The sequence below is a fragment of the Oryctolagus cuniculus genome, chromosome 13, assembly GCF_051225735.1.
Source record: "Oryctolagus cuniculus isolate XC-2025 breed Fujian yellow rabbit chromosome 13, ASM5122573v1, whole genome shotgun sequence".
Classification (NCBI taxonomy): Eukaryota; Metazoa; Chordata; class Mammalia; order Lagomorpha; family Leporidae; genus Oryctolagus; species Oryctolagus cuniculus.
In genome coordinates, this window is record NC_142879.1 from 71,601,276 (window position 1) to 71,628,213 (window position 26,938).

Consider the following 26,938-nt stretch of genomic DNA (forward strand, 5'->3'; position numbering starts at 1 on the left):
TTTGGGGTTTCTCTTTGTTGGACAATCACACTACTAAGAGGATGCTAATCCTCTCTAAAAATCTGTTTTAATTTGAAAGACACAGAGAGAGATGCATCCCATCTGTAATTTCATTCCTCAAATGCTCACTACAGCCAGGGCTAGACCAGGCCACAGTCAGGAGCCTGGAACTCCATCTAGGTTTCCCATGTGGCTGGCACAGACCCAAGTCCTTGGGCTAGCCCCTGCTGCCTCCGCGGGTGTGTGTTAGCAAGACGCTGGAATTGGGAGCAGAGTCAGAACTTGGACCCAGGCACTGTGGTACTGGCTGCAGGAGTCCCAAGTGGCATTTTAACCACAAGGCCAAATGCCCGCCCTCTCCCCGGTAAAGATCGCAGAAACCTCAAGCGCATCCGCAGCGGCAGGAGCACACACAGAACGCGCCTCTGGGTGGGGACCCCTCACCTGCTGGCTGGGTCACGGCCGCAGGGCGCTCCGCTTCCCCAGCCGAAGGTCCTGGCTGCACCAGATCGATGACATCTTCAGGCTCAGAGTGACTGGAAGCGCTCTCCTCCAGGGACTGTGGGGAGTGGCAGTGGATCCCGCTGTCACACTGGACCGGCTCCTCAAAGTCATCTTCCAAGGAATCCAGAGTCTCCTCAAAAAACAGGATGACATCCTTTTCCTCGTGTGTGAGGTACCTGAGGCTCTCGTCATCCTGTAAGTCAGGTGTGGGGTAGGGGCGGGAGAAAGAACACAAACAGGGGTTTCGTTGAAGAGAAAAAGCCACGGTAAAGCAGGCGTCAGTACACAGCCGTGGGCGGGATGCACCGCAGCCTCAAGGATCCCTGCCACTGGAATCGCCCCAGACAGACCCTGCCTCTGTGTTCCTCACCATTTTATCTGCATAAAAAAAAGAAAAAAGCTACCATCAGGGTGGGTGTTTGGCCTAGCGCTGACATGCCGGTTAAGGCACCCACGCCGCTTGTCAGAGTGCTGGGTTCAATCCCCAGTTCTGGTTCCTAATGCCAGCTTCCTGCTAAAGTGGACCCTCGGAGGCAGTGGTGATGGCTCGAGTAATTGGGTTCCTGCCACCCTTCTGGGAGACGTGGACTGAGTTCCTGGCTCCTGGCCTCGGTCATGTCTGGGGTCATTGTGGGCTTTAGTTCCAGCACCTATTACTGGCGCTAGCTTTGTGGTTCCCTCTGAGCAATCCCCCAAGCTGTCTGTGGGAAGGCTGTTGTAACTTAGTGCTGCCCACATCGTGTTTTTCCATAGCCAGGGGGAAACCTCTGGCCAAAGATAGTGAGTTGGACTCATATTTATCTCCTCTCCTTCTAGCAACTCCACTACAGCAATATTGGGATTGATTGATTTATTTGACAAGCTGAGTGACACAGAGAGGGGACACACACAGAAGAGAGAGAGAATCTTCCATGCCCTGGTTCACTCCCCAAATGGCTGCAATGGCCTGGCTGGGCCAAGCTGAAGCCTGGAGCCAGGAGCTCCATCCCTGTCTCCCGTGTGGGTGGCAGGGCAGAAGCGCTTACATCCTCCTCTGCTGCCTTCCCAGGCACATCAGCAGGGGGCTGCACTGAGAGTAGAGCAGCCAGGACTCCAACAGGCACTCCCATAGGGCATGCCAGCATCCCAAGTGGTGGCTTAACCTGCTGTGCCACACACTGGCCCTTATTTCTTACTTTTAAAAAAGACATAAAGCAGGGCTGGCGCTGTGGCATAGTAGGTTAAGCCTCCATGGCCGGCGCCGCGGCTCACTAGGCTAATCCTCCGCCTTGCGGCGCCGGCACACCGGGTTCTAGTCCCGGTCGGGGCACCGGATTCTGTCCCGGTTGCCCCTCTTCCAGGCCAGCTCTCTGCTGTGGCCAGGGAGTGCAGTGGAGGATGGCCCAAGTACTTGGGCCCTGTACCCCATGGGAGACCAGGAAAAGCACCTGGCTCCTGCCATCGGATCAGCGCGGTGCGCCGGCCGCAGCACGCTGGCCATGGCGGCCATTGGAGGGTGAACCAACGGCAAAGGAAGACCTTTCTCTCTGTCTCTCTCTCTCACTGTCCACTCTGCCTGTGAAAGAAAGAAAGAAAGAAAGAAAGAAAGAAAGGAAGGAAGGAAGGAAGGAAGGAAGGAAGGAAGGAAGGAAGGAAGGAAGGAAGGAAGGAAGGAAGGAAGGAAGAAAGGAAGAAAGGAAGAAAGGAAGAAAGGAAGAAAGGAAGAAAGGAAGAAAGGAAGAAAGGAAGAAAGGAAGAAAGGAAGAAAGGAAGAAAGGAAGAAAGGAAGAAAGGAAGAAAGGAAGAAAGGAAGAAAGGAAGAAAGGAAGAAAGGAAGAAAGGAAGAAAGGAAGAAAGGAAGAAAGGAAGAAAGGAAGAAAGGAAGAAAGGAAGAAAGGAAGAAAGGAAGAAAGGAAGAAAGGAAGAAAGGAAGAAAGGAAGAAAGGAAGAAAGGAAGAAAGGAAGAAAGAAAAGTAGGTTAAGCCTCCGGCTGTGGCACCGGCATCCCGTATGGGTGCCAGTTCAAATCCCAGCTGCTCCTCGTCCAATCCAGCAGAAAAGCAACAGAAGATGGCCCAAGTGCTTGCACCCCTGCATCCATATGGGAAACCCAGAAGCAGCTTCTGGCTCCTGGCTTCGGATCCACCCAGCTCCAGCTATCGCAGCCATTTGGGAGTGAACCAGAGGATGGAAGACCTTTCCCTCTGCCTCTCAAATAAATAAATCTTTTTTAAAAAGAGGTATAAATCATAAAGACAGAAACAACAGGGAAAGAGATGACAGCAACAAAATTAGGGAAGTTGGAGGGTGAAAAACCAGGTGGTGATGGACTAAGATGGCCCCAGGCGGCTAACTTTTACATCAGCAGCTGGGGAGAGCCAATGACCAGCCAGCAAGTGCCCAAAGCTCAGGCACTGGTGGTGCTGAGTCCTGCAACTGTAGTGAGGGAGGGTGGTGCCGAGAGAAGCAGGGCTGGGTGAACACGTCCTTCAGAAGTAATCAGATCAGAAAGCCAGGTGCTGACTATTAAGGAAGGTAAAAGACAAACTTTGAAGTGGGGGCCACAGAGCAGAACTGAAGAAGGGGAGGAACCACGCTGAAAGCAAGGCAATGAATGAAGCCAACTGACACCCTCTGGACAGAAGGTTTAAGGGTCTTCCTTGGGGAAGCCAAACATTCTGAGCCAGAAAGGGCTGACAGCCAGGGTCCCCAGTGAAGCAGTCAGCAAGGCCCTCCCAGGGGAAGAGCACAGGCAGGAGAGGCCAGGGCGGGACTTCCCGTCAGTTTCGTGGTGCTCCACTCTTGGGAAACGTGTAACATGGAAGGTGCACCAAAACACAAGTCGAGAAAGCAGCCTGTGGGAAACGAGCTATGCAAGGCTGAAATGTCACAAAAGGGCATCACTGATGTCCTCGGAGAGACGGGAGGAGATACTGAATCCATAAACAACACGATGCTATTTTTTTTTTTAAAAAAGAAAGGCTCTTAAAACAGTAGGAAAACAGAAAAAAAAATAAAGATAACCAAAACAAGATAAAGTTGAGAAAGTAGAAAAGTACAACAAATATTTTTTTTGAAGGTGGGGATGGGTGTTTGGCTCAGTGGTTCAGACCCGGTTAAGCGCACGCCACACCAAAGTGCCTGGATTTGGTGCCTGCCTGCAGCTCCTGGCTCCAGCCTCCTGCTGCTGCAGCTCTGGAAGGCAGTGGCAATAGCTCAGGTCACTGGGTTGCTGTCACCCAAGTCAGAGACCTACATTGTGTTCCTGGCTCCCGGGCATTTGGAGAGTGAACCAGTATACAGAAGTGTACTTGATCTCTCCTTTCTCTTTCTCAACTATATATTTTTTTAAAAAGTAGAAAGCTGAATAATAAGAAAAAATAAAACATAAGATAAGTCTGGGAAGGCCAACATCTGAATAGCGTTCCAGAAAGAATCACAGAAAACAGCGAGGTAGAAATGATCAAAATATAGAAAATAATTTAAGAAAATGTCCCTAAATAGAAGCACACGTTTCCAACTGAAAGGGGTCATCAGCAAACAACCTAATGAATAAAACTAAAATACCACTGTATGTCTGAAATAATCTCAACATAAAAGGTTAAACAACAAACAAAACAAACTAAAGATCAGGCATCAGAACAGCAACAGACTTCTTGCCAGCAACACTGGAAGTCAGAAGACAATGGAGTAATTCCTATGACAGCTGGAATAAACTCTAAACTAGAATTCTATGTGCAACTAATAATTAATTAAGATTATGGTAAAATAAAAGATAGTTTTAAGACCTGCAAAATCTAAAAAGCTTAGCTCGTATGTCTACCTTACTCAGGAAGCTACTGTGAGGTAATGGGGTGTGATTTTTTCCCTCCACAAAGCAGTAAGCTAAGATGACAGAGGAGCCAGGAAATAGGAGAGTTCACACAAGATGCAGGAATTTCAGGAGAATGGTGACATCACCAGGATGCCAACTGTGGGGTCAGTGGCCAGTCTAGTTCACAATAAGCCACAGGGCTACAAAGAAAAAACAAGCAAAGGTGATCAAAACAGTTATTAATCACAGCAAAGCTAATGATGTGAAAGCATTTATCATCTATCTTCAGACACAAATACACACATACTCTCTCTCTCTCTCTCACACACACACAAAGGTATATTTTTTCTTTTTATGCTAATATTTATAATAGCAAGAAAACAAATAAGCAAGCAAAACAAGAAAGAACCTACCATGTCCAATGGTAAGGGCACAACTAAACAAATCAGACTATATTCGCAGATGAAATAAAAAGCTAATTTTAATGGCAGGATTTTTTTAAGTAATTTATTTTAGAGTTGGACACACACACACACATACACACACAGTGAAAGAGTGAGAGCAAGAATCTTTCATCCACTGGTTCCCTCTCCAGCTGGCTGCAATGGCCAAGTCTGGCCCAGCTAAAGCCAGGAGCCTGGAGCTTCATCTAGATCTCTCATGTGGGTGGCAGGGGTCCAAACACTCAGGCCATCTTCCACTGTTTTTTTCCTACACCACTAGCAGGGAGCTGGATCAGAAGTGGAGTGGCCAGGACATGAGCTGGTGCCCATATGGGATGCCAGTATCGCAGGCAGTGGCTTTACCCACTGTGCCACAACACTGGCCCCCAGTAGTGTTTTCTGAAGAAAACCACTATGCCATAACGTTTGCTATCAGCTTGCTCCTGAAGAAATGAAGACTTGGGAGAGAACTACAGCCTGGGTTAAGTAAGCAGATACAAGAGAACACGACAAGGGACAATGAACAATATGCACTTGTTGGATACAGACTTATATACGATTTCTGAGTTGTAACGTATCCACACTGGTGGCTACAGCCAAACCGTTTTCTGAGGTGGTTGTACTGATTTACACTGCCTCCCAGCAGGACTGGCACCTCTAACATGCCTGCACCATAGCTATGGAGCAGTATCTTGTGGGGCTTTCCATTTCATTGATTTGATTTCTTCATTTCATGAGGACTAACGGTGTTGGGCACTTTTTGCCTAATATTGAACTGGCCATCTGGAGATCCTCTTACAAAGCACCTGTCTGAGTTTTCTACATTTTTTTTTTCAAATTGTCTTAGAAAATTTTTTTTTAGTTCTTTCTGTATTCTAGATACAAATCTTTTGTTGGATATTTATTGCCGCTATCTTTTATTGCTCAGTGGTTTGCCTGTCTCTGTTAATGGGAGCCTTTTGATAGCTAAAACTTAATTAGTCATAGTTAATCTATCAGTTTTTTTCCTTTCAGTAAGAACTTCTTTTGTTCTATTTAAGAAATTGCTACCTGAGTGTCATGAAAATATTCACTTATGTTTTATTCTAGAAGCATAATTTCTTTTCACCTTCCATATTTACTGCTACAATTGATGTGGAATGAATTTTTGTGTATGGCGTGAGGTCATGATTCATTGCGTTACAAACTGATACTAAATTATTTCAGCCCCACTCTCTAAAACGACCATCTTTTCTCAACTGCAGGTCTCCTTTGTTGTAAATCAAATGACAGCACAAGTGTTGATCTCTTTCTGGATTTGTTCTTCTGTTTGGTTTGTTTACTTTCTCTTTCTATACTGATAAAATACTGCTTTAATTATTCTATCTTAGAAGTCTAGATGTCTGGTGGTGAAAAGTCCTCCAGCTTTGCTGGTTTTCTTTAAGTCTCTGCTAGCTTTTCTTGGCTTTTTTCATTTCTATACAAATTTCAGTATCAGTCTGTCAGTTTCCATTCACCCAGAAATACATGCATCCCCCTGCTGTGTGTTTTTTTTTTTAAAGATTTTATTTTATTTATTTGAAAGTCAGTTACACACAGAGAGAAGGAGAGGCAGAGAGAGAGAGAGAGAGAGAGAGAGAGAGAGAGGTCTTCCATCTGCTGGTTCACTCCCTAATTGGCTGCGATGGCCAGAGCTGCACCGATCCGAAGCCAGGAACCAGGAGCTTCTTTTGGGCTCCCACACAGGTGCAGGGGCCCAGGGACTTGGGCCATCTTCTACTGCTTTCCCAGGCCATAGCAAAGAGCTGGATTGGAAGAGGAGCAGCTGGGACTTGAACCAGTGCCCATATGGGATACTGGCAGTGCAGGCAGCGGCTTTACCACTACACCACGGTGCCAGCCCCCCTGCTGTCATTTTAATGGGGATTGATAGAAGTTCTTCCAACTGAAAACTGATATTTTTATATGATTTTTTTAAAAATTCACATATATGGATGGTACAAGCCCTGTGGTTCTCATAGTAGGTCCCTGGACCAGCAGTAATGGCAGCAGCCTCTGAGCACCTGTTAGAAATACTTGGGGGCACCGGATTCTGTCCCGGTTGCCCCTCTTCCAGGCCAGCTCTCTGCTGTGGCCAGGGAGTGCAGTGGAGGATGGCCCAAGTGCTTGGCCCTGCACCCCATGGGAGACCAGGATAAGCACCTGGCTCCTGCCATCGGATCAGCGCGGTGCGCCGGCCGCAGCGCGCCGGCCGCGGCGGCCATTGGAGGGTGAACCAACGGCAAAAGGAAGACCTTTTTCTCTCTCTCTCACTGTCCACTCTGCCTGTCAAAAAAAAAAGAAAAGAAAAGAAAAGAAATACTTGGGGGCCAGCGCCGTGGCACAGAGGGTTAAGGCCCCAACCTGCAACACTGGCATCAAATTGGGCACCAGTTTGAGTCCTAGCTGCTCTACTTCTGATCCAGCTCTCTGCTATGGCGTGGGAATGCAGCAGAGGATGGCCCAAGTCCTTGGGCCCTGCACTCGCATGGGAGACCTGGAAGGAGCTCTTGCCTCCTGGCCTCGGATCAGCTCAGCTCTGGCTGTTGTGGTCATTTGGGGAGTGAACCAGCAGAGGGAAGACCTCTCTCTCTCTCTCTCTGGCTCTACTTCTCCCTGTAACACTTTCAAATAAATAAAAAATAAATCTTAAAAAAAATACTTGGGCTCCACCACAGACCTACTGGATCAGAGACCCCAAGGTATTGGGCCCGCCAGTTGGTGTTTATAATACCCTCTAGGTAATTCTGATGAGGCACTAAGGATTTAGCTGCACTGCTTCAGCTCTCTAATATCTCTCAACAGTATCTCAATGTCTTAACAGCGTCTAGAGTTGAGATCTCTTTCTTTTTTGGCATGTGTTTTCTTAGGTATTTGTTATAGCTCTACCTACCTTTCAAATTGTACTTCCTGCTACTCCCCCCTTCAGATTCTATAACAGCGGTGGCCAACCTTTTTTGGTAAAGGGCCAGATATTAAGTATTTGGGGCTCTGAGGGTGCAACCATTCAACTCTGTAGCAATAAAGTCGCAGACAATATAAGTACATGAATGAGTCTAGCTTTAGTTACACTAAAACTGTATTTACAAAGCCAGGCAATGGCAGGGGGTACAGGTATGCAGATACGGTTCACAGGCTGTTGTTTGTGAACTGTTGCTCTGGAGTCAAATCATTTGATATTTTCTTTACCTGTTTTTTTTTTTGTCAGCAATGCCCATCTCTGCATGGCCACATGTTAATCGCCCTTCATGGCCCAATTTAAATATCACCACGCCTCGAACCTACTCCTCCAACACTGACTGAATCACATATTCAAATGCTTGAGTATTTACTAAGCACTGGCAGCGCAAACACAACAGGGTCAACAGTGTGCTTGCTTCCTTAGAGTTCAACTTCTCGGGAGGACTACAGATTAGAAAACCGGCAGGTACTCAGGAGTGGAAATTCTTGGACACGGTGACTGTGGGTGTGACGGAAACACGCAGCATGGGTATCTAGCTGCACTCTGGGGAAGGGAGGTGGAGTCAGGAACAGCTTCAGAGAGGAAACCGCGCATTAGTCAATAACCGGCAAGAGGGTGGGGAGACTTAACCAAAAAGGGACAAGACGCGGTCAGATGCAGACTCTGGGCAGACTGCATCAGCTCCAGCATGGAAAACGGGAAGCAATTCAGACTAGAGTTAAAGGTCCCCTAAGCAAGTGTAATGGTGATGGGAACAGATGGATTTGAGAGATATTTCAAAAGCAGAATCAGGAGGCCGGTGGTGCTATGGCGAAGTCTAATCCTCCACCTGTGGCACCAGCGGCTGCTCCACTTCCAGTCCAGCTGCCTGAGGATGGCCTGGGAAAGCAGTGGAGGATGGCTCAAGTGCTTGGGCCCCTGCACCCACCTCGGAGACCTGGAAGAAGCTCCTGGCTCCTGGCTTTGGAGCGGCCAGACTCTGGCTACTGAGGCCATTTGGGGAGTGAACCAACGGATGGAAGGTCTCTGTCTCTCCCTCTAACTCTGCTTCTCAAATAAATAAATAAATCTTTTTTTTTTTTAAATATTTTTATTTATTTATTCAACAGGTAGAGTTACAGACAGAGAGACAGAGAGACAGAGAGAAAGGTCTTCCTTTCATTAGTTCACTCCCCAAATGGCCACCACAGCCGGCGCTGTGCAGATCTGAAGCCAGGAGCCAGGTGCTTCCTCCTGGTCTCCCATGCGAGTGCAGGGCCCAAGCACCTGGGCCATCCTCCACTGCCTTCCTGGGCCACAGCAGAGAGCTGGACTGGAAGAGGAGCAACCAGGACTAGAACCCGGTGCCCACATGGGATGCCGGCACTGCAGGCGGAGGATTAACCTAGTGAGCCACAGCACCGGCCCCAATCTTTTTTTTTTTTTTTTTTTTTTTTTGACAGGCAGAGTGGACAGTGAGAGAGAGAGAGACAGAGAGAAAGGTCTTCCTTTGCCGTTGGTTCACCCTCCAATGGCCGCTGCGGCCGGTGCACTGCGGCCGGCGCACTGCGCTGATCCGATGGCAGGAGCCAGGAGCCAGGTGCTTTTCCTGGTCTCCCATGGGGTGCAGGGCCCAAGCAGCTGGGCCATCCTCCACTGCACTCCCTGGCCACAGCAGAGAGCTGGCCTGGAAGAGGGGCAACCGGGACAGAATCCGGCGCCCCAACCGGGACTAGAACCCGGTGTGCCAGTGCCGCTAGGTGGAGGATTAGCCTAGTGAGCCACGGCACCGGCCCAATAAATCATTTTTTTTAAAGGAGAATCAGGGCAGGTGTTTTGATGCATAAGGTTAAGCTGCCTCTTCAGATGCCCATATCCCATATTGGAGGGCTGGTTCAAGTCCTGGCTACTCCGCTTTCCGATCTAACTTCCTATGAATCCTGGGGGGCAACGGATGATGGCTCAAGTGCTTGGACTCCTGACACCCTCATGGAAGACTCAGATGGAGTTTCAGGCTCTTGGCTTTGACCAGCCCTGGATGTTGTAAGCATTTGGGGAGTGAACCAGTGGTACAGTGGGTAAGCCACCACTTTGTAATGCTAGCATCTTGGTTCAGAGTGCCTGTTCAGAGAGCTCTGCTTCTGATCTAGCTTTCTGCTAATGCATCTGGGTGGGGGAGCAGTGGATCGTGGCCAAGGTGTTTGAGTCCCTGCCACCCACATAGGAGACTTGGATGGAGTTCTTGGCTCCTGGCTTTGGTCTGGCCCAGCATTAGCCATTGCAGCCATTTGTGGAGTGAACCAGTGGATGAAAGTGTGCTCTCTCTCTCGCTCTCTCTCTCTGTCTGTCTCTGTGTGTGTGTTTCTCTCTGTCACTCTGCCTTTCAAATGGATAAAGCTTCAAAAAAAGGGTGTCTATTTTTTTAAAAAGTTGACTCAGTTTTTTATGTGAAACTCCATTTTTTTCACTATAGCCACTCATCGCCCATGTTTGTCAGTACTCTACTCGACTAAGAGGAGAGATTCGATTCGTATTTGATCTATCTTTGAACTACCCAGGGTGTAAAGGATGCTTGGTACAAAGCAGGTAGATGCTGTATCTAAACATCAGTGGCCATCTCCTCCTATGTGTCTGACCCACTGGTGACCAGAACATGAAACAGAAACCCCAGTGACACCCTCTGTTTTGTGATTTTCAGTTTTACTTATTTAAGATTTATTTCTTATTTATTTGAGGGGCAGAGTTAGGGCAGCAGGGTGGTGGGGAGGGAGGTGAGTATCTTCTGTCTGCTGGTTCACTCCCCAAATAGCTCCAATGGCTGGGGTTGAGTCAGGCCAAAGCCAGAAGCCAGAAGTTTCTTCTGGGTCTCCCACGTGGGTGTAGTGGCCCAAGCACTTGGACCACCTTCCACTGCTTCCCCAGGCCATCGGAAGGGAGCTGGATATGAAGTGGAGCAGCTGGGACTCTAACTGGCGCCCATATGGGATGCTGGTGATGCAGGCAGAAGCTTAACCTGCTATACCATAACAAAGCCTGTTTTGTGACTTTTAGAGTATCCTGAAGATTGGTGGAGCCATTCAGGGTTACAGGGCATGGTGTGAAGCATTCCTGCCGTATCTTATTTTGTACACCTTAATTTTGCTGGATTATCCCCACCCCCCACCCCCCGCCACCTACTCAGCACGTGGTGCTCTTCCTGTCCCTCTGTGATGGTTTCATGTTTTCCTCCCGCTAGCCACACAGTTATTTAGCTCAGGATCCAACATTAAAACCTCACAAGTCTAAATTCTTTAGGGCTTTCCGCATAAGATAGATGCGTGTGGTAAAGAGAACCACTGTAGATACTGTTAGGCTGACCAAGCAGGTGATAACTGCAACCACTGAATGAAAACTCTAGGACAGTGCATCTGCCCCTTTCCCGCCTCTGCAGCCTTCCTCCTCCACTGCTTCTCCAGGGTTCGTCCCAGGGCTCGCAGACAATCTACTTTGGTTATGTCTAATCCTTTTCTCTGGCTAAAGAGACACAGACTGACACGAGCACGGGCCTAGAAGGGACTCTCAGCCTAAGACACATGCCAACTTCCCAAAGCCTAAGTTGGGACAAAGCAAGGAGGCACGGGAGAGCCCTCACGAAGCAGTCCCCATGTGAGATTTCGCCTGGCAAACAGGCTGGGAGGGCAGCCAGGACTGCTCTAGTCCTGCGTGTTGCTGACAGCTGCAGCACCACAGTCGGGTACGTTGGAGTTCACAGGAACGTGTGTCACGGGCATGAAATGACTTCCCTGAGCTCATAAAACTGCTTCGTGGAGGGGCCAAGACTAGAAGCACTAAGGCCACGCTTGCTTTCTGGTTGGTTCCATCGTTTCCCTTTCTGGTCATCTACTAGTAGGCGTCACCAGATCCCTGCCGGGGTACCTGCCCAGGCTGCATGCCTTATCCACACGTCCTTGGATGACGGTGTTAAGCAGAGCTCTTTCCTATCCCTGCTCACGCGTGGTCTGTACACAACACAGATCCACGGGCACCAAGCTGGCTGGGGAGTACATCCCCAGAGCCCGGGCTGCTCGGATTCTTGCATTTTCAGTCCCTCTGAATGCTGCAGCACGGGCTGGCTGACTGGATGTATCCTTCAGTGCTTTCTTTGGGATCAGCCTGGCCTTGAGTCCTGACCCCCAAAAGGCTGTGGCCAAGTCTGCTCCCCTGACACAAAACTGCCCTCCAAACAACCTGGACCGGAGGTACGGAAAACAAAGCAGAGGCAGAGAAGAACCTGAGGCCAAGGCAGGAGGGCAGCATACTGCAGGGCCAGAAAAGGGACACCCAGCCCTAGGCCAAGAGGGTGCCTGTCTACTCCTGTTGGGAAGAAACACTGGACACAGCTCTTGCACAGGGATGCTAAAGACAAAGACACATGGGCCAGCGCTGAGGCACAGTGTGCTAAGCCACCGCCTGCAATGCCGACATCCCATAGGAGCACCGGTTGGCATCCTGGATGCTCCACTTCCCACCCAGCAGAGGACGGCGAGACCTGGAGCCTACAGTGGTGCTCGCTGCGGGGCTGGTGGCATTTTTGGAAGCAGCATTTCCTGACTTAGTTGCTAGGAAATGGAGATGAGTACAAATGGCAGCTTTCCTGGGAAACAGGGATTGGAGAAAATCCAAATTTGGAAGCTAGAGAGATGTGGGGAGCAACCCGGACTAGACTGAGTTACTGGAATTAAGACTTATTCTATGCATCTGCTCTCCCACAATATGGCGCTGGGAGAGAAGTAAACAGCTTCCGCACAGCTGCCTCCAGTTCAACCAATTAACTGTAGGACTTGCTCCTGATTGGAGAGCAGCGTACTCGGCGTGTGGGCAGCCGAGTTGGGATTGGCGGAGGAGGACTATAAAGGAGGAGAGAGACGGCATGCACCGGGAACATCTATGGGGAACATCTAAGGGGAACACCTGTGCAGCCCCCGAGAAGAGCCGGCCGGCGGTGTGCCGCTCCCCTGCGGAAGTGGGGAATGTGGCCAGGGGGAACTGCCCTTCCACGGAGGTGGAAGGGATAGTAGCCAACCCGGGAAGAACCAGCAGCAAACCCGGGGAGGGCCGAGCAGACGAAAGAACAGCGCAGGGTCCTGTGTCGTTCCTCCACGAAGAGGGGGAGCGACAGAGAGACAACAGCAGAAATAAAGGCTAAAGTCCCTTTCTGTCAGGGTATTTTTATTTTTTAAAGATTTTTTAAAATTTATTTGAAAGTCAGAGTTACACAGAAAGAGAGGGAGAGGCAGAGAGAGAGGTCCTCCATCCACTTGTTCACTCCCCGAATGGCTGCAATGTCCAGAGCTGCGCCAATCTGAAGCCAGGAGCCAGGAGCTTCCTCCAGGTCTCCCATGTGGATGCAAGGGCCCAAGGACTTGGGCCACTTCCACTGCTTTCCCCAGTCACAGCAGAGAGCTGGATTGAAACTGGAGCAGCCAGGACTTGAATTGGCACCCATATGGGGGATGCAGGCACCAGGCAGTGGCTTTACCTGTTATGCCACAGCGCCAGCCTCTGGGAGTTTCTAATGTACCAATCTGGATTGAAGAGTGGAAGGAAGGAAGCTCTTTAAAGGCACAATTTTGTTGATGTGGAAAGAACTGAAAACCACACCTCATGCATTCTACCTTCTTTCCCACCATGCTGACTTCGGTTGATGGCAACAGGCCCCTGGGGGCAAACTGTTTTTCTTTCCTTTTTAAAAAAAAAAAAAAAAAAAAAAGACTTGTTTTATTTGAAAAGCAGAGAAAGAGAGAGAGAGGGAGGGAGGCAGAGGCAGAGAGAGATGAAAGAGATCTTCTATCCGCTCTTTCACTACCCAAATGGCCACAACCGTCAGGGCTGGGCCAGGCTCAAGCCAGGAGCCAGTTTTATTGAGGTCTCCCAAGTGGGTGGCAGGGGCACAAGCATTTGGGCCATCTTCTGCTGCTTTCCCAGGCCATTAGCCGGGAGCTGGATTGGAAGTTGGGCAGCCAGGACTCAAACCGGAGTCTATATGGCATGCTGGCGTTGCAGGCCAAGGCTTAACCCACTACAACATAATTTCAAAAAAACAAAACATAACCAGAAACTCAGAAAACTATTTTTCTTCAACAGTGTGAGAAACAGGGCTAAGGTTGTGGCATGGTGGGTTAAATCTCTACTTGTGATGCCCGTATGCATTATCAAAGTGTCCGACTGAGTCCCACTTACTCTGCTTCCCATCCACCTCCCTGCTAATGCACCTGGGAGGCAGCTAATGGCCTGGATGGAGTTCCAGGCTCCTGGACTTGGCTGTTAGGGGTACTTGGGAAGTGAACCAGTGAATGGAATCTCCCTCTTGCTCTTTCAAGTAGGTGACAATAAACTCTTTTTTTAAATGTGAGGCTATCCTAATATGTATATTAGAATTTTGAACAAATAATTTTTAAAAATTTTATTTTCATTCAGTTTGAAAGGCACGCGCATGCACACGCACGCGCACACACACACACAGATGGAGAGAGATCTTCCATCTGCTAATTCACTTTCTAAAAAGCTTGCAATAGCCAGGGCTGGGTCAGTCAGAAGCCAAGAGTTCAGAACTCCACCCAGGTCTCTCCTGTGGGTGGCAGAGAGACCCAAGTACCCAAGTCATCATCTGCTGTCTTCCAGGGTGTGCATTAGCAAGAAAACGGATCAAAAGCAGAGTGGCTGGGACTTGAAGCAGGCAGAATCGATCCTGGGCATTCTGATGTGGTATGCAGGCCTCCCAAGCAATGGCCTAAGATACGGCACTCCTGTGCCCACCCTAGTTCCCTGAGATGAGCCAAGCACGAAGACTCCTAGGTGGGCAGCCCAGGGTGCTGGTGTTAACAGAGCATCTGATGGTCACAAACGCCTCTTGTAGAAATCAAAATTATCTCCCTGACATTTGAGCAATGCTCTACTGATTTTTTAAAAAGATTTATTTATTTATTTATTTGAAAGGCAGAGCTACAGAGAGGCGGGGGGGGGGGGGAGATAGAGATAGAGAGAGAGAGAGAGAGAGAGAGGTCTTCCATCTGCTGGTTGACTCTCCAGATGGCTGTGATGGCCGGAGCTGCGCCGATCTGAAACCAGGAGCCAGGAGCTTCCTCCAGGTCCCTCACGTGGGCACAGGGGCCCAAGCACTTGGGCCATCTTCTACTGCTTTCCCAGGCCATAGCAGAAAGCTGGATTGGAAGTGAAGCAGGCAGGACTTGAACCAGCGCCCACATGGGATGCTGGCACTGCAGGCGGCGGCTTTACCCGCTTCACCACAGCACCAGCCCCTAGTGATTTAATAATTTCAGTTGATGAGACCCTCAGAAGCAGAACTAGAGTAAGGGCAGAGAGAAGACGACGTGAACCCCCCTCTCTACACAGCTTCCTGTGCTATGCCTGCTCACTTCAGCAACCTCACCAGAAAGGTCACAAGTATACATGGCGTTTCCCCAGTTTCAGAATAAAGGTTTAATTATGGTTATTTCCAACCATGGCTTATGGTTATTTTCACCATGGCTAACAGACCTGTACTTCTGGCAGGAAAGAGACATAAACAAACCAGTGAGGTATGAGATCTGTGTCCAACTTTGATTACAAAAGGAAAGAATAATGGCTTCCAAGGATTATAGTCGGGTGCCCTGGGAAACTTGAACTTCTTAAACTGGCAAAACAGATCTTGATCTCTAATCTGTTTCTCTGTCAGTGTCTCCTGTACAGAGAAAACAAACACTGCAGGAATGTGGCGTTTTAGGTGCCCCGAGAACTCTGAGTCGCAGTGTCCTACTTCTTGTCACTAGAATGGGTTTCTACAGAGATGAAAACTGAATCTTATTCCATCACTTGTCAATTACTGTAAACAGCAGGCATTTACTAAATGTTCATTGAATTCAACTTTTGTGACAGCTATTTAGCGATATCTTAGATCAGTCATTTGATCAGGACGATTTTTGACAAATCTTGATATAATGACAGAACTGGAAGGAAGGTCACTGACCGACTAGTCTGCTTCTCCCCGTCCACCCCCTGAGTGTTTTCTCTCCTTGAAAACAGAGAAAATGTCCTAGCAAGTTCCCAGGGGACTGTGTAGCCTTCAGTCTAACCTAGTCACGAGCAAAGCATTCACTACTGCTTCCTTTACCTTCTAACCCCATGACTAATGGTGAGGTCCGAAGACAATGCCCTGTGGAAGGGAGGGGACATCTCAAGAGCTTACAATGGCTGTGGGACCACACGCACAACCATGTGGGACTGCTGGCCACAGCGCCTGTTAGCACAGGGAGGAGGGGATTCGCGACAGTGTGCTGAATCTCCAAAACTCATTCATGAATTGGGATTGTGGCTTTTGCTCAAGACAGAGATTACAAGAACAGGAACTATGCTTGTGTTGTCCCCAAGCCACTCTCAAAGGGGCAGACACAGAACATTCCTTAAGAACCACGGCAATGAAGCGCGCCCCCCACTCTCTCCAGCCAGCCGAATCATATCATCTAGAGGGAGTTCCAGTGGGCCGGAGGGCAGAGCAGACGTCAGGAACACATTCAGAATCAGAACCCAAGAATGCTGACACTAGACAGCACTGTCCCAAGCAGTGGCACCAAGGATCTTTTCTGAGAGGGCATGAGGATTTGAGACACTAGCCTCAAGAAGTTGCGAATACCGATGGCCTGACACCCAGAGCTTTCTTTGGTAGTGCCAAAGATGAAATGTCTCAACTCTTCCTGAAATCAGCTCGAACAGAGTGCTGGGGACCAGCCAGGTGCTCATCCAAACTGGTTTCCCCTGTAACCCTGGAGGAACTCACCACCTTCAGCTGCATTTTCTTCCTGGTTAAGGGAAGAGGTGGCTGGGATAAGAACCCTCTCTCAAGACTTCCTGAGAAGGTCTCTCTCTCCCTAGGGTCCTGTTAGGTTTCCAAGCTGAGCGTAAGTCAGTTTCACCCTGCCATCACCGTCCTCGCTTTTCCTTATGTCTCTTCCTCGGGCCAGTGGGCTTCCAAATTGCTGTTTGCTTTGATTGCCAAAACTAAGATCATTCCTTTCCCCCAGTATCTCACAAGTTTCTCAATTCTGCCGGGCTTATTATGGGGACTCATACTGAACTTGAAGAATGCTATCCCCACAGTTCTTTTCCATTTGGTAAAATCTTTCCTTTTTTGAACATTTGTGCAACAGTTATATTCTTTATTAAAAAAAAAAAACATGTATTTATTTATTACTTGAAAGGCAGAGTTACAGAGAGAGAGAGAGAGGGAGAGAAAGAAAAGAGAGATCGATCTTCCATCTGCTGGCTCACTCCCCAAATGGCCACAATGGCTGGGGCTGGGCCATGGTGACGCCAGGAGTCAAAAACTCCACCTGGGTCTCCCACGTGGGTGCAGGGGCCCAAGCACTGGGGCCACCTTCTGCTGCTTTCCCAAGCACATCAGCGGGGAGCTGGAATGGAAGTGGAGCAGCCTTGACGCAGATCGGCACTCACAGGGGATGCCAGCATCGCAGGCGTTAGCTAAACACCTGTCCCATTTGGTAGAATCTTGAAGTAACTCTATCATCTATTTATTTATTGTCTATTACCCACAGCTCCCACCATCATACAGCAGAGAGCATAAGGGTGGAAGCAGCACCACCTTGATGAGGCGCAAATTCTTTTATGTGCCTGATTACCTGATTCTGTGCCCTGTTCTCCTATGCTGCCTATTTCCCCTGCACATCCGGAGAACATCTCCTTACCCTTCACGTAGGCCCGCTCACAGTCTTCAAGAATATTCCTTTATGGAAATTACTGAGCTAGGCTTAGTTGTCACCTATTATTTCACTATTATTTGAGTATTTTTCTTATAACTGGAAAACTGAAAAAAAAACCTGGCGTTTCATTTTCAATGGCAAGTAAAGATTTTTCAACAGTCATGTAACACTTGATTTTCACCAAGCACGGTACTCAGCGACCAGGATCCCTGGCTACACATGATGGAGTGTTTAAAGTTCATGTCCTCCTGTCTGGAAGTCTAGCTTCTTCTCTTTACAATGAGAATCAGCCATGGGAGTCTCTCCACATGATGTCCTTCAGTCCTCAGAATCAGAAAAGATGAGTTCAGTACACAGTGATTTGGGGCCTCCAGACTCTGCAGTTTGCAAACACCCTGCTTGGAGGACTCTTTAGGTAGAATATAACCTAGCTCTGCTTTGTAAAAGTATTTTTAGAGCCAAGTTTATTTTTAGAAAGGAGACAAAGAATGCCTGATGTTAAATGGTATATCCTGAAGTTTTCAAATTCTGGCTGAAGTGCTGCTGCCTGGGATATAACAAGCCCTGAGCCACATCAAGTGAAAAGTTAAAAGAGTTGCTTGGATGGGATTGATATCCTACACACGTGGCCACCATTATGACTGAGGCCATTCTAAGAAAGTAATGCATTGATTTATATTGAAGGAAAAGTCTTGATTTCTCAAGAGGCTGATTGCAGTATTTTTTTTTTTCTTGTAAGTAGTTTTTTTCCGAGTATCTTCTAGAAAGGTGTAGCTACATCTACCCCATTGGTCAAGTTCTAGAATACTTGTCACACAGCACATCCTTTGAATATGCTTTTCCTTTGAAATTTGCCAGCAGCTTTAATACAAACAGGATGCAGCACCTCTTTAAAAGTTGGGAGTGTGGCTGTGGAACTTACCTATCTTAACAAGTGAGGCCGGCGCCGTGACTCACTAGGCTAATCCTCCGCCTTGCGGCGCCGGCACACAGGTTTCTAGTCCCAGTCGGGGTGCCGGATTCTGTCCCGGTTGCCCCTCTTCCAGGCCAGCTCTCTGCTGTGGCCAGGGAGTGCAGTGGAGGATGGCCCAAGTACTTGGGCCCTGCACCCCATGGGAGACCAGGATAAGTACCTGGCTCCTGCCATCGGATCAGTGCAGTGCACCGGCTGCGGCGACCATTGGAGGGTGAACCAACGGCAAAAAGGAAGACCTTTCTCTCTGTCTCTCTCTCTCTCACTGTCCACTCTGACTATCAAAAAAAAAAAAAAAAAAAAAAAAAAAAAAACCACACACACACAAAACAAGTGACACTGACTGGTTAATAAGAAAGCAACTTTATAGGGCCAGCACAGTGGCTCACTTGGTTAATCCTCTGCCTGTGGTGCCAGCATCCCATGTGGGTGCCGGGTTCTAGTCCCGGTTACTCCTCTTTTGGTCCTGCACCCACATGGGAGACCAGGAGGAAGCACCTGGCTCCTGGCTTCAGATCAGCACAGCGCTGGCTGTGGCAGCCATTTGAGGGGTGAACCAGTGGAGGGAAGACCTTTCTCTCTGTTTCTTTCTCACTGTCTGACTCTATCTGTCAAATAAAAAAAAAAAAAAGCAATTTTACAGTGTATGAAGGGTATTTGACCTAATGGCCCAGAAGCACGTGTTGCATCTTGAAATACCTGGGCTTGAGATCTACCTCCAGCTCCTGACTCCAGCTTCCTGCCAATGGAGAGCCTGGGAGGCAGCAATGAGGGCTCAAGTAACTGAGTTCCTGCCACCCAATTACTAGAGGGAAACCTAGACTGAGTTCCTGGGTCCCAGCTTTGGCCCCAGATGGGGGCTGTGGTGGACACTTGGGGAGTGAACCAGAGGATGGCGGCTCTCTCTAGTAAGCAAATAAATAAATACATAAGAATTTGCTTTGAATCTAAGCTTTAAATATCTTTAAAAAAAAGATTTACTTACTTACTTGAAAGTCAGAGTCACAGAGATGGGGAGACAGAGAGATCTATCTGCTGGCTCACTCCCCAGATGGCCGTTACAGCCAGGGCTGGGCCAGGTCAAAGCCAGGAGCCAGGAGCTTCTTCCAGGTCTCCCAAGTGGGTAGTAGGGGTCCTGGCCATCCTCTGCTGCTTTTTCCAGGCCATTAGCAGAAAGCTAGATTGGAAGTAGAGCAGCTGGGGCATGAACTGGTACCCACATGGGATGCCGGTGCCACAGGTGACCACTTTACCCACTACGCCACAACGCCAGCCCAAATTTGAAAATATCTTGGAGGAATGCCACTCTGATACCTATATTTAACTCAACCTATAGTAAAACCTATGCAGGCCAACACTGTATGTTTTAAAAAAACCTTCCACCTCTGGTAGTTAAGAAGCAAAATGCTGTTCTCAACTTTTCTACTTAACTCCTGATGTTTATAAATATAAGAGATATACAGTCCTTCCTGTCTTTAAACCAAATGGCATTTCCAATTTATTATCTTAAAAGGCTGTAATAAAAAGTTTTAAAGCGAGCCATTTGTCTCTGTGACTTAGGGCTGAAACTTCACGGAACTCCCTTTTAAACAAGAGATATCTTCCTGTGCGTGTTATCTTGACAGTCAGCATGACGTGTGTTTTTCAAGTTTATCAGATGACAGATCTTAATATCCCATTTTTCTACACGTTCTAGGAAGAGCTGTATTTCACTTGGCTATAGCCTGCAAACTCCCTGCATTCATTTACAGATTTGCTTTTTTTTAAAGATTTTTAAAACACTTATTTATTTTGAGAGTTAAGAGTTACAGTCAGAGAGAGGGAGAGACAGAGAGAAAAGTCATCCACTGATTCACTCCCCAAATAGCCTCAACGGCGGGAGCTGAGCGGATCCAAAGCCAGAAGCCAGGGGATTCTTCTGGTTCTCCCATGTGGGTACAGGGGCCCAAGCACTTGGGCCACCTTCTACTGCTTCCCCAGGCCATAGCAAAGAGCTGGATTGGAAGTGAAGCAGCAGGGACTTGGAACTGGACCCATATGGGATGCCGGCGCCGCAGGCAGAGGCTTAACCCACTATGTCACAGCACTGGCCCCCAGATTTGCTTCTTGAAGTTGAAACACCTTTCAGGTACTCTGCTTGCTCTGACCCTCAAAGAGGTTTCTTCTCATTTTCTCCTAAATCTTCATGGTAGCATGGATGCCATCCAGATTACCAGTGGGAAGAAGGACCTAGTGCCCCTAGCTGGGGATATGTGGCTGGAAGACAGCACTCAGCTATAAACCCTCTTTCCAGTTTGTCTCAGCTGAAAGACACTATTTTGTCGTGGTCACTCCTTGGAAGCTCATATCCAATGGCCAATCACCAACTGGGCATGAAGGTCCCACCCGGACCAGCATGGAGTGACTGAAGGGCTATCCCATCTCCAGCGAGAACCCACCCTGGATCTACATCATAACTCAACTCCTCCTTTTCTAGCCAAACCTGCCACAGCTGTTGATCCTGGAAACATCCCCGATAAACCTCCTGCACTCTGGCCGCCAATTAACCTCTTCTGCTTGGGGATGCAAATATGCAGCATCCTGTTCTGTCTTAATGGACCACAGCCACTAGAATATTCACCCCACTGTCGTGTCCTTAGCATGCAGAATAGTGTTTTAATATTTGAGCACATATATAAATCACACACACATACACACATGAAGAAATGGCAGGGTAATATAGAACAGGCAGTTAACACTACTCCTCAATGGGCAAGTCTGTAGACTTCCAAAAAGTTCAATTTGTCTTTAGGGTCTATGAATCTGATGGACCACATAGGATTCAGTAAAAGTAGACATTAATTGGTAATTTGGAAGAATGGAACCAATATGATTAGAATGGAGACACAAAGCAGCCATTTTCCCTCCCCCAACTCCAAACACTTGACATACTTGGTCTTTCCTAGGAAGAGATTAGCAGATTTTATGTTACTTCCCTATCAAAAGAGGTCATGGTACAAAGGATTAGTTAAGAGTCACGTCTCAAGTTCAACAAGATAAGAATTATGAAAGGCAAGAAAATAATTCAAATATCCTCTGAATTCACTACCCTCATCTACTTAGATACCAAGGTCATCTGACGAACATTTCAATTTCATTCCATCACCACATGCACAAGGCGGTCTTTTAGACTACTGCACCTGAGTTGAGTACACCAAGTTGTACAATATTCTTCTGTATCAGAACAGGTCTACCTGCTAACTATGCTTTGGAGAATGTACTCCACTAACTACCAGCATGTTCATCTGTATCTTACACTACTTTTACAAAGTAACATCATTAGCTTCAACTTTCCATTCTTTAGTATTGGTAAGCTCTCTGACATCCAGAGGTAATTTGGCTTATATTTGCCTTTGGGTGACCAATCACACCATATTGATTACTTACCACCAGGATGGTTTTAAAAAAGAAAATATGCAAGCAGGAGTCTATAGAAATCTGTCATTACCATTACCTAGCCCCGCAACATGCATACCTTTCTGATCTTCAGCCCAACTGGGGAAACCCTGAGGGCTCAGTGTGTCTGAAGGCCCCACTGGAAGAAGACAAACCGAGAGGAGGAGCCACAGACCATCGTGGGTAAGGCCCAGGGGCCAGATCTCTCCCGCACTTCCCTCTATGAACAGAATCATCTCTTTCCTGAAAGATACATGTCCTCAGGGGGAGAAAAGTGCAAAAGATCCCCTCGTATTTCAAAACTGAAGACTCTTTATGCAAAACTCCCAAAGCCACGGAGAAAGGTCTGGGTTCAAAAGGAAGGGATACAAAAGCATTCGCAGTTGAAAGGATTTAAAGACCTGTCTTAAGGTGAATTGTTTCTGTCCCATGAGACACTTCTCTTCTTCTAGTCACTTGGACTGACTGCCCGTGTGCCCCTGTGTGGGTTTGTTGTGGTGCCCAGACACGCTCCTTGCCGTGGCTGAGCAGCCCTGGGTTGTCGCTACAGCTAAAGATCTGCTCCTTTGCCGTGAATAAGGCTCTGTGTTTGGGCAAAATTTAAGATAATTATAAATAAGACTGCCATTTCACAAACAAGTATTCCAAAGCATAACCCAAAAGGGTTCCGTAAGATAGTCCTTACAGAGCAGAGGGGTTGGGGCAAAGTCAACCCTCCGGAGCACGGCAAAGCACTGAAGGAAACCACTACTCACCAGAGTGAAACTTCGGGACCGGGAACTGCTGCTCCGGCTCTCCAGACTGCCCCCTCTGCTCAAGTCGCTGAGCCCGCAGCTGGGCGACATGTCAGAGTCCATCTCCGAAGAGTCCGGCTTCTGCTGGCTTACAGGCATCCCCACAGAGACCTCGGTTCCCTGCTTGCTCACAGGAAGTCGGGAAGGAGCCAGGGTCCCATCCTGAGGTAGAAGACGACTTCTAGAGAAAGCAAGCAAAGGAGGACGACGGTCAGTGAGCCCACGTGGCGAGAGGCCTTGTCCTCCCTTAAGATCGAGAGACTGCATTCACAGACCCGACCATTAGGAACAAGGAGCCAGCAACCCTAAGCCAGGGGCCAGGAGCCTCTTCCAGATCTCTCACGTGGGTGCAGGGGCCCAGGGACTTGGGCCATCTTCTACTGCTTCCTCAGGTGCATAAGCAGGGAGCTGGGTTGAAGAGGAGCAGCCGGGACTCGAACAGGCATCCATATGGGATGCCGTGGTTTGATGCCGCAGCGCTGGCCCCGGTGGCACCTTGTTTTGCACTGAGAGTCTGTGCTTGTGTGCTCCTGCACACTCACACGCAGGCTCTTCCTGCCTTTTCTGCCTCCTGCACCCCAGAACTGCAGCGCCTTCTCCAGCTCACTGCAGTTCCGAGTTGAGGTCAGGTGACAAGTGCCAAGCAGTTACCAGCGGAAGCGTGGCTGATGTTTCCAAGACTGAAGACACTTTGGATGCCTTGATGCTACTGTAGCTTCTTCTGGTTCTTTTTTAAAGGTAGAGTGACAGAAAGGGAGAGAGAGAACATGGGGTTCACTCCCTAAACAGCCACAATAGCCAGGACTGGGCCAGAACAAAGCCAGGAGTCTGGCACTCCATCCAGGTCTTCAACGTGGGAAGGACCCAAGTATTTGGGTCATCATCTTCCCATCTGCTGCCCTCCCTGTCCCAGGTGCTTCAGCAGGGAGCTGGATAGGAAATGGAGCAGCCAAGACTTGAGCTGGTGTCCACAAGGGATACCTGTGTCACAGGCAGTGGCTTACCCTGCTGTACCACAACGCTGGCCCAGAACTACTGCAACTTCTACCTAATAAGTGAAGTAGAAATCAACACTATCAGGAAGTTCATGTTTTTGCTTCCAGGAAAAAGATACCAAAAATGAACCCAGAAAGCTGCATACAATCTTCTGACCCTTTTAGTAGAAAATTCAGCCCAGTCCCTTGAACAACAGATAATTAAGAAAATTCAACAAAACACTCTGGGGCAGAGGCTTGGTGCAGCAGTTAGGATGGCGCTTGGAAGGCCCACATCCTGTACCAGAGTGTCGGAAAGCTCTTTCTCTTCCAGCTTCCTGTTAATACACAACTTGGGAAGCAGCACGTGATGGCACAAGGACTTGGGTCCCTGCTGCTCACATGGCATTCCTAGATTGTATTTCAGGCTCTGCTTTGGCATGGCCCAGTACTCACTGTTGTAGGCATTTGGGGAATGAACCAGCAGGTGAGATTTCAGGCTCTCTGCCTTTCAAAAACAATAGCAAAACTTTCTAGAAGATAGAAGAAGATTAATGGGAATAAGCTCTCTGTTAGTTAAAATTAAGTAGAAACATGACTATTTGTGGAGAAAGTTCCATCAGTGGTAAACACCTGTAAGAAGATCTATCTCTTGAAACTTCCAAAATTACTGTGAAAAAAACTCAGGAATCCTGTAGACGTCTCCATAAAGACTATTTCTCACTCTATTTCTTTGTTTTGTTTCAACTTTTATCCATTTACTTGAGAGGTACACACACACACATGGGGAGAGAGAGAGGGAGAGGGAGAGAGAGAGAAACACGTGCTCCCATCTGTTAGTTCACTCCCCAAATGACCACCACGGCTGGGACTGGGTCAGGCCAAAGCAAGGGAGCCAGGAACTCAATCCAAGTCTCACACGTGGGTTGCAAGAAACCAATTGTTTGAGCCATCACTGCTGCCTCCCAGGGTCTGCATTAGCAGGAAGCTGGGGTCAGGAGCCAGAGCCCGGAACTGAACCAAGGCATGGTATGGTACAGGATGGTTTGGGATGTGAGCATTTCAACCAGCATGCTAACTGCCAGGCTAAAGCCCACCCCTAGCTCATTTCTCTTCACTTATCAGGTGAGTTAGCATAGGTCAAATGTACAAGGTTAGGAAACCAGAAGAATCTGAGGACACTTCTTTTTTTGTAACCTGACAATATTCCAAATAGTAAAAAAAAAAAAAAAAAAAAAAGGCTTACAGTGTTTAAAGTTTTAAAATTCATTCTATAGTATGAAAGCCTAAACAACACACAGATTTTTGTGTAAGTTATCTACATAGTAAATAATATGCAACTCAGAAATTCACATATCCATGGTGAAAGCTGTAATGAATTCAGTCTAGTAAATCCCATACCTGACATGAATCTGAATAAACACACACGGTGGATGTCCTAGGTATGCTGACAACAGCGGCTGGGGACAGAGCACCGCGAAGCTAGATGGCGCGGGAGGAGGGTGGGGCAGGCTCTGCAGAGCAGACAGGGTGATGTGTGGACTCTTCCCGCCCCCAGACACAGCTCAAGTTCTTCATTCCTGAACTCTGTGAACCACTGCTCGGGGAAAGGAGAGAGCTGAGGGCCCCGAGTCCTCCCCACCCACATCAGCGGGATGAGCGGGATGAACGACACTGGAAGTGAAATAGCAACTCGGCCCCAGGCAATGCAGGAGCCCAGACGTCCTGCCCCACTTGCAGGAAAGGATTTGGAATTTTGCTACGGGTCTGGGCAGTCAGGGCCACACCATTCGAGAATGCACCTTTCTCTCAAGTTACTGTAATTTTAACTGCTCTCAAACGGTAATATGTAGACGTCCGTAAATTACTCTCTGGAAGCAGTACGCGGAAGCTAACCAGAATCATCCAGAAGGCAAGAACTGCCAGAGAGAAAGTGAGAGCGTTGCTTCAGTATTCTTCACAGGCTCAAGACTCCAGAGTTAGTGCTCCCCTGTTCCTAGTGCCCTGGGAATTCAAATGAAGGATTTCACCTGAGGTCCCCTGTGGAGAGGCAAAGTTTTCTGAAGGGGAAGGACTAGGCTGCATCCTGTGTTTCTTGTCTGCCCAGGAAAGCGAGCTTGAGACAGAGGCAGGCAGGTCTGACAGAACGGCCACAGCTGTGAGTCCAGGAAGGCTGTTACCCACTTGTTGCGTGTGCCAATAGTGCACACTGTCAACAGTGAGGCTGGGGTCTAATCTAGCCCCTAGGGAGCAGCCGGCCCGTGGATGAAGAAAGCAACTTCCTGCAAGCATGTAGAGCAAGATTTGTTAAGAAACTGCAGGAACCCTAACACTACAGGGGCAGAACTAGGAGCCAGGTGTGTTCACAACTTGTTTACTCTTTCCCATGTCCTGGTTTTATTTCTCATTCTTTACCAGTAACACCTTTTTTTTGGTAAAGTCTTATTTATCAGTTGATAAAGAGAGCAATGACAAAGTCACTACTGGTCTCAGTCCTAGTGATGCCACATCCACCCAGCATGGCTGGTCCCAAGGACAGCTGCTGCCCAGGGTGGTGGTCCCAGGAGATCGATCGGGTGGACAGGCTGAGGTCATGAGGCAAGTGAACCTCCTGCACTGAGTGTGCTGGAACCAGAAGACAAAGGCTGCTCCTTTCCCTCCAGAAAGTCCTAGACAGTCTGCATCCAGCCCCCCTTTCACTATCACTGCACTCCATCTCAGCACCAAACAGCCATGGCCAGGTAGGTACAAGGAGCCTGAGTAACTAGGTCTTTCCAACGCTCACGTGAAAGCTTTGGTTTTGCCTAACCCCACAGCTGACTTACACGAGGCAAAGCCCATCCTTAGGCACAGAGGCTGTGTCACACAACCAAAGGGTTGCAAACTCACTGACTCCTCGCTCTACCACTCTCAAATCAGCCGCCAAGCTCTACAGTGCCTTATTTTGCAACTTTCCTTCCTAATTCTGCTCCCTAGCTCAGGACCACTTTAGAAAAAGCTTCCCTGAGGCCAGCGATGTGGCACAGTAGGATAAGCCACTGCCTGCAGTGCCGGCTCCACTTCAGATCCAGCTCCCTGCTAATGTGCCTGGGAAAGCAATGAAAGATGGCCCAAGTCCTTGGGCCCCTGCACCCATGTGGGAGATCCGGAAGGAGCTCCTGGCTTCAGATTGGCCAGCTCCAGCCATTGTGCCCATTTGGGGAGTGAACCAGTGAATGAAAGACCTCCCTCTCTTGTCTCTCTGTGTAACTCTGCCTCTCAAACAAATAAATAAGAAAGAAAGAAAGGGAAAGAAAGACCGAGCCTCCCTT

The 26,938-nt window shown here is 48.4% G+C and overlaps 1 protein-coding gene across 1 annotated transcript in view; it reads right to left on the reverse strand.

Moving 5' to 3' along the window:
• Nucleotides 1-26,938, reverse strand: part of PROSER2 (proline and serine rich 2) — a 49,410-nt gene that overhangs the window by 4,757 nt on the left and 17,715 nt on the right. Inside the window, exons 2-3 of the mRNA XM_002717494.6 lie at nucleotides 22,615-22,834; nucleotides 445-697 (exon numbers count right to left, since the gene is read on the reverse strand). Coding sequence (XP_002717540.3) covers nucleotides 445-697; nucleotides 22,615-22,752 — 391 coding nt within the window. The 5' untranslated portion in view covers nucleotides 22,753-22,834. The remainder of the gene's footprint in view (nucleotides 1-444; nucleotides 698-22,614; nucleotides 22,835-26,938) is intronic.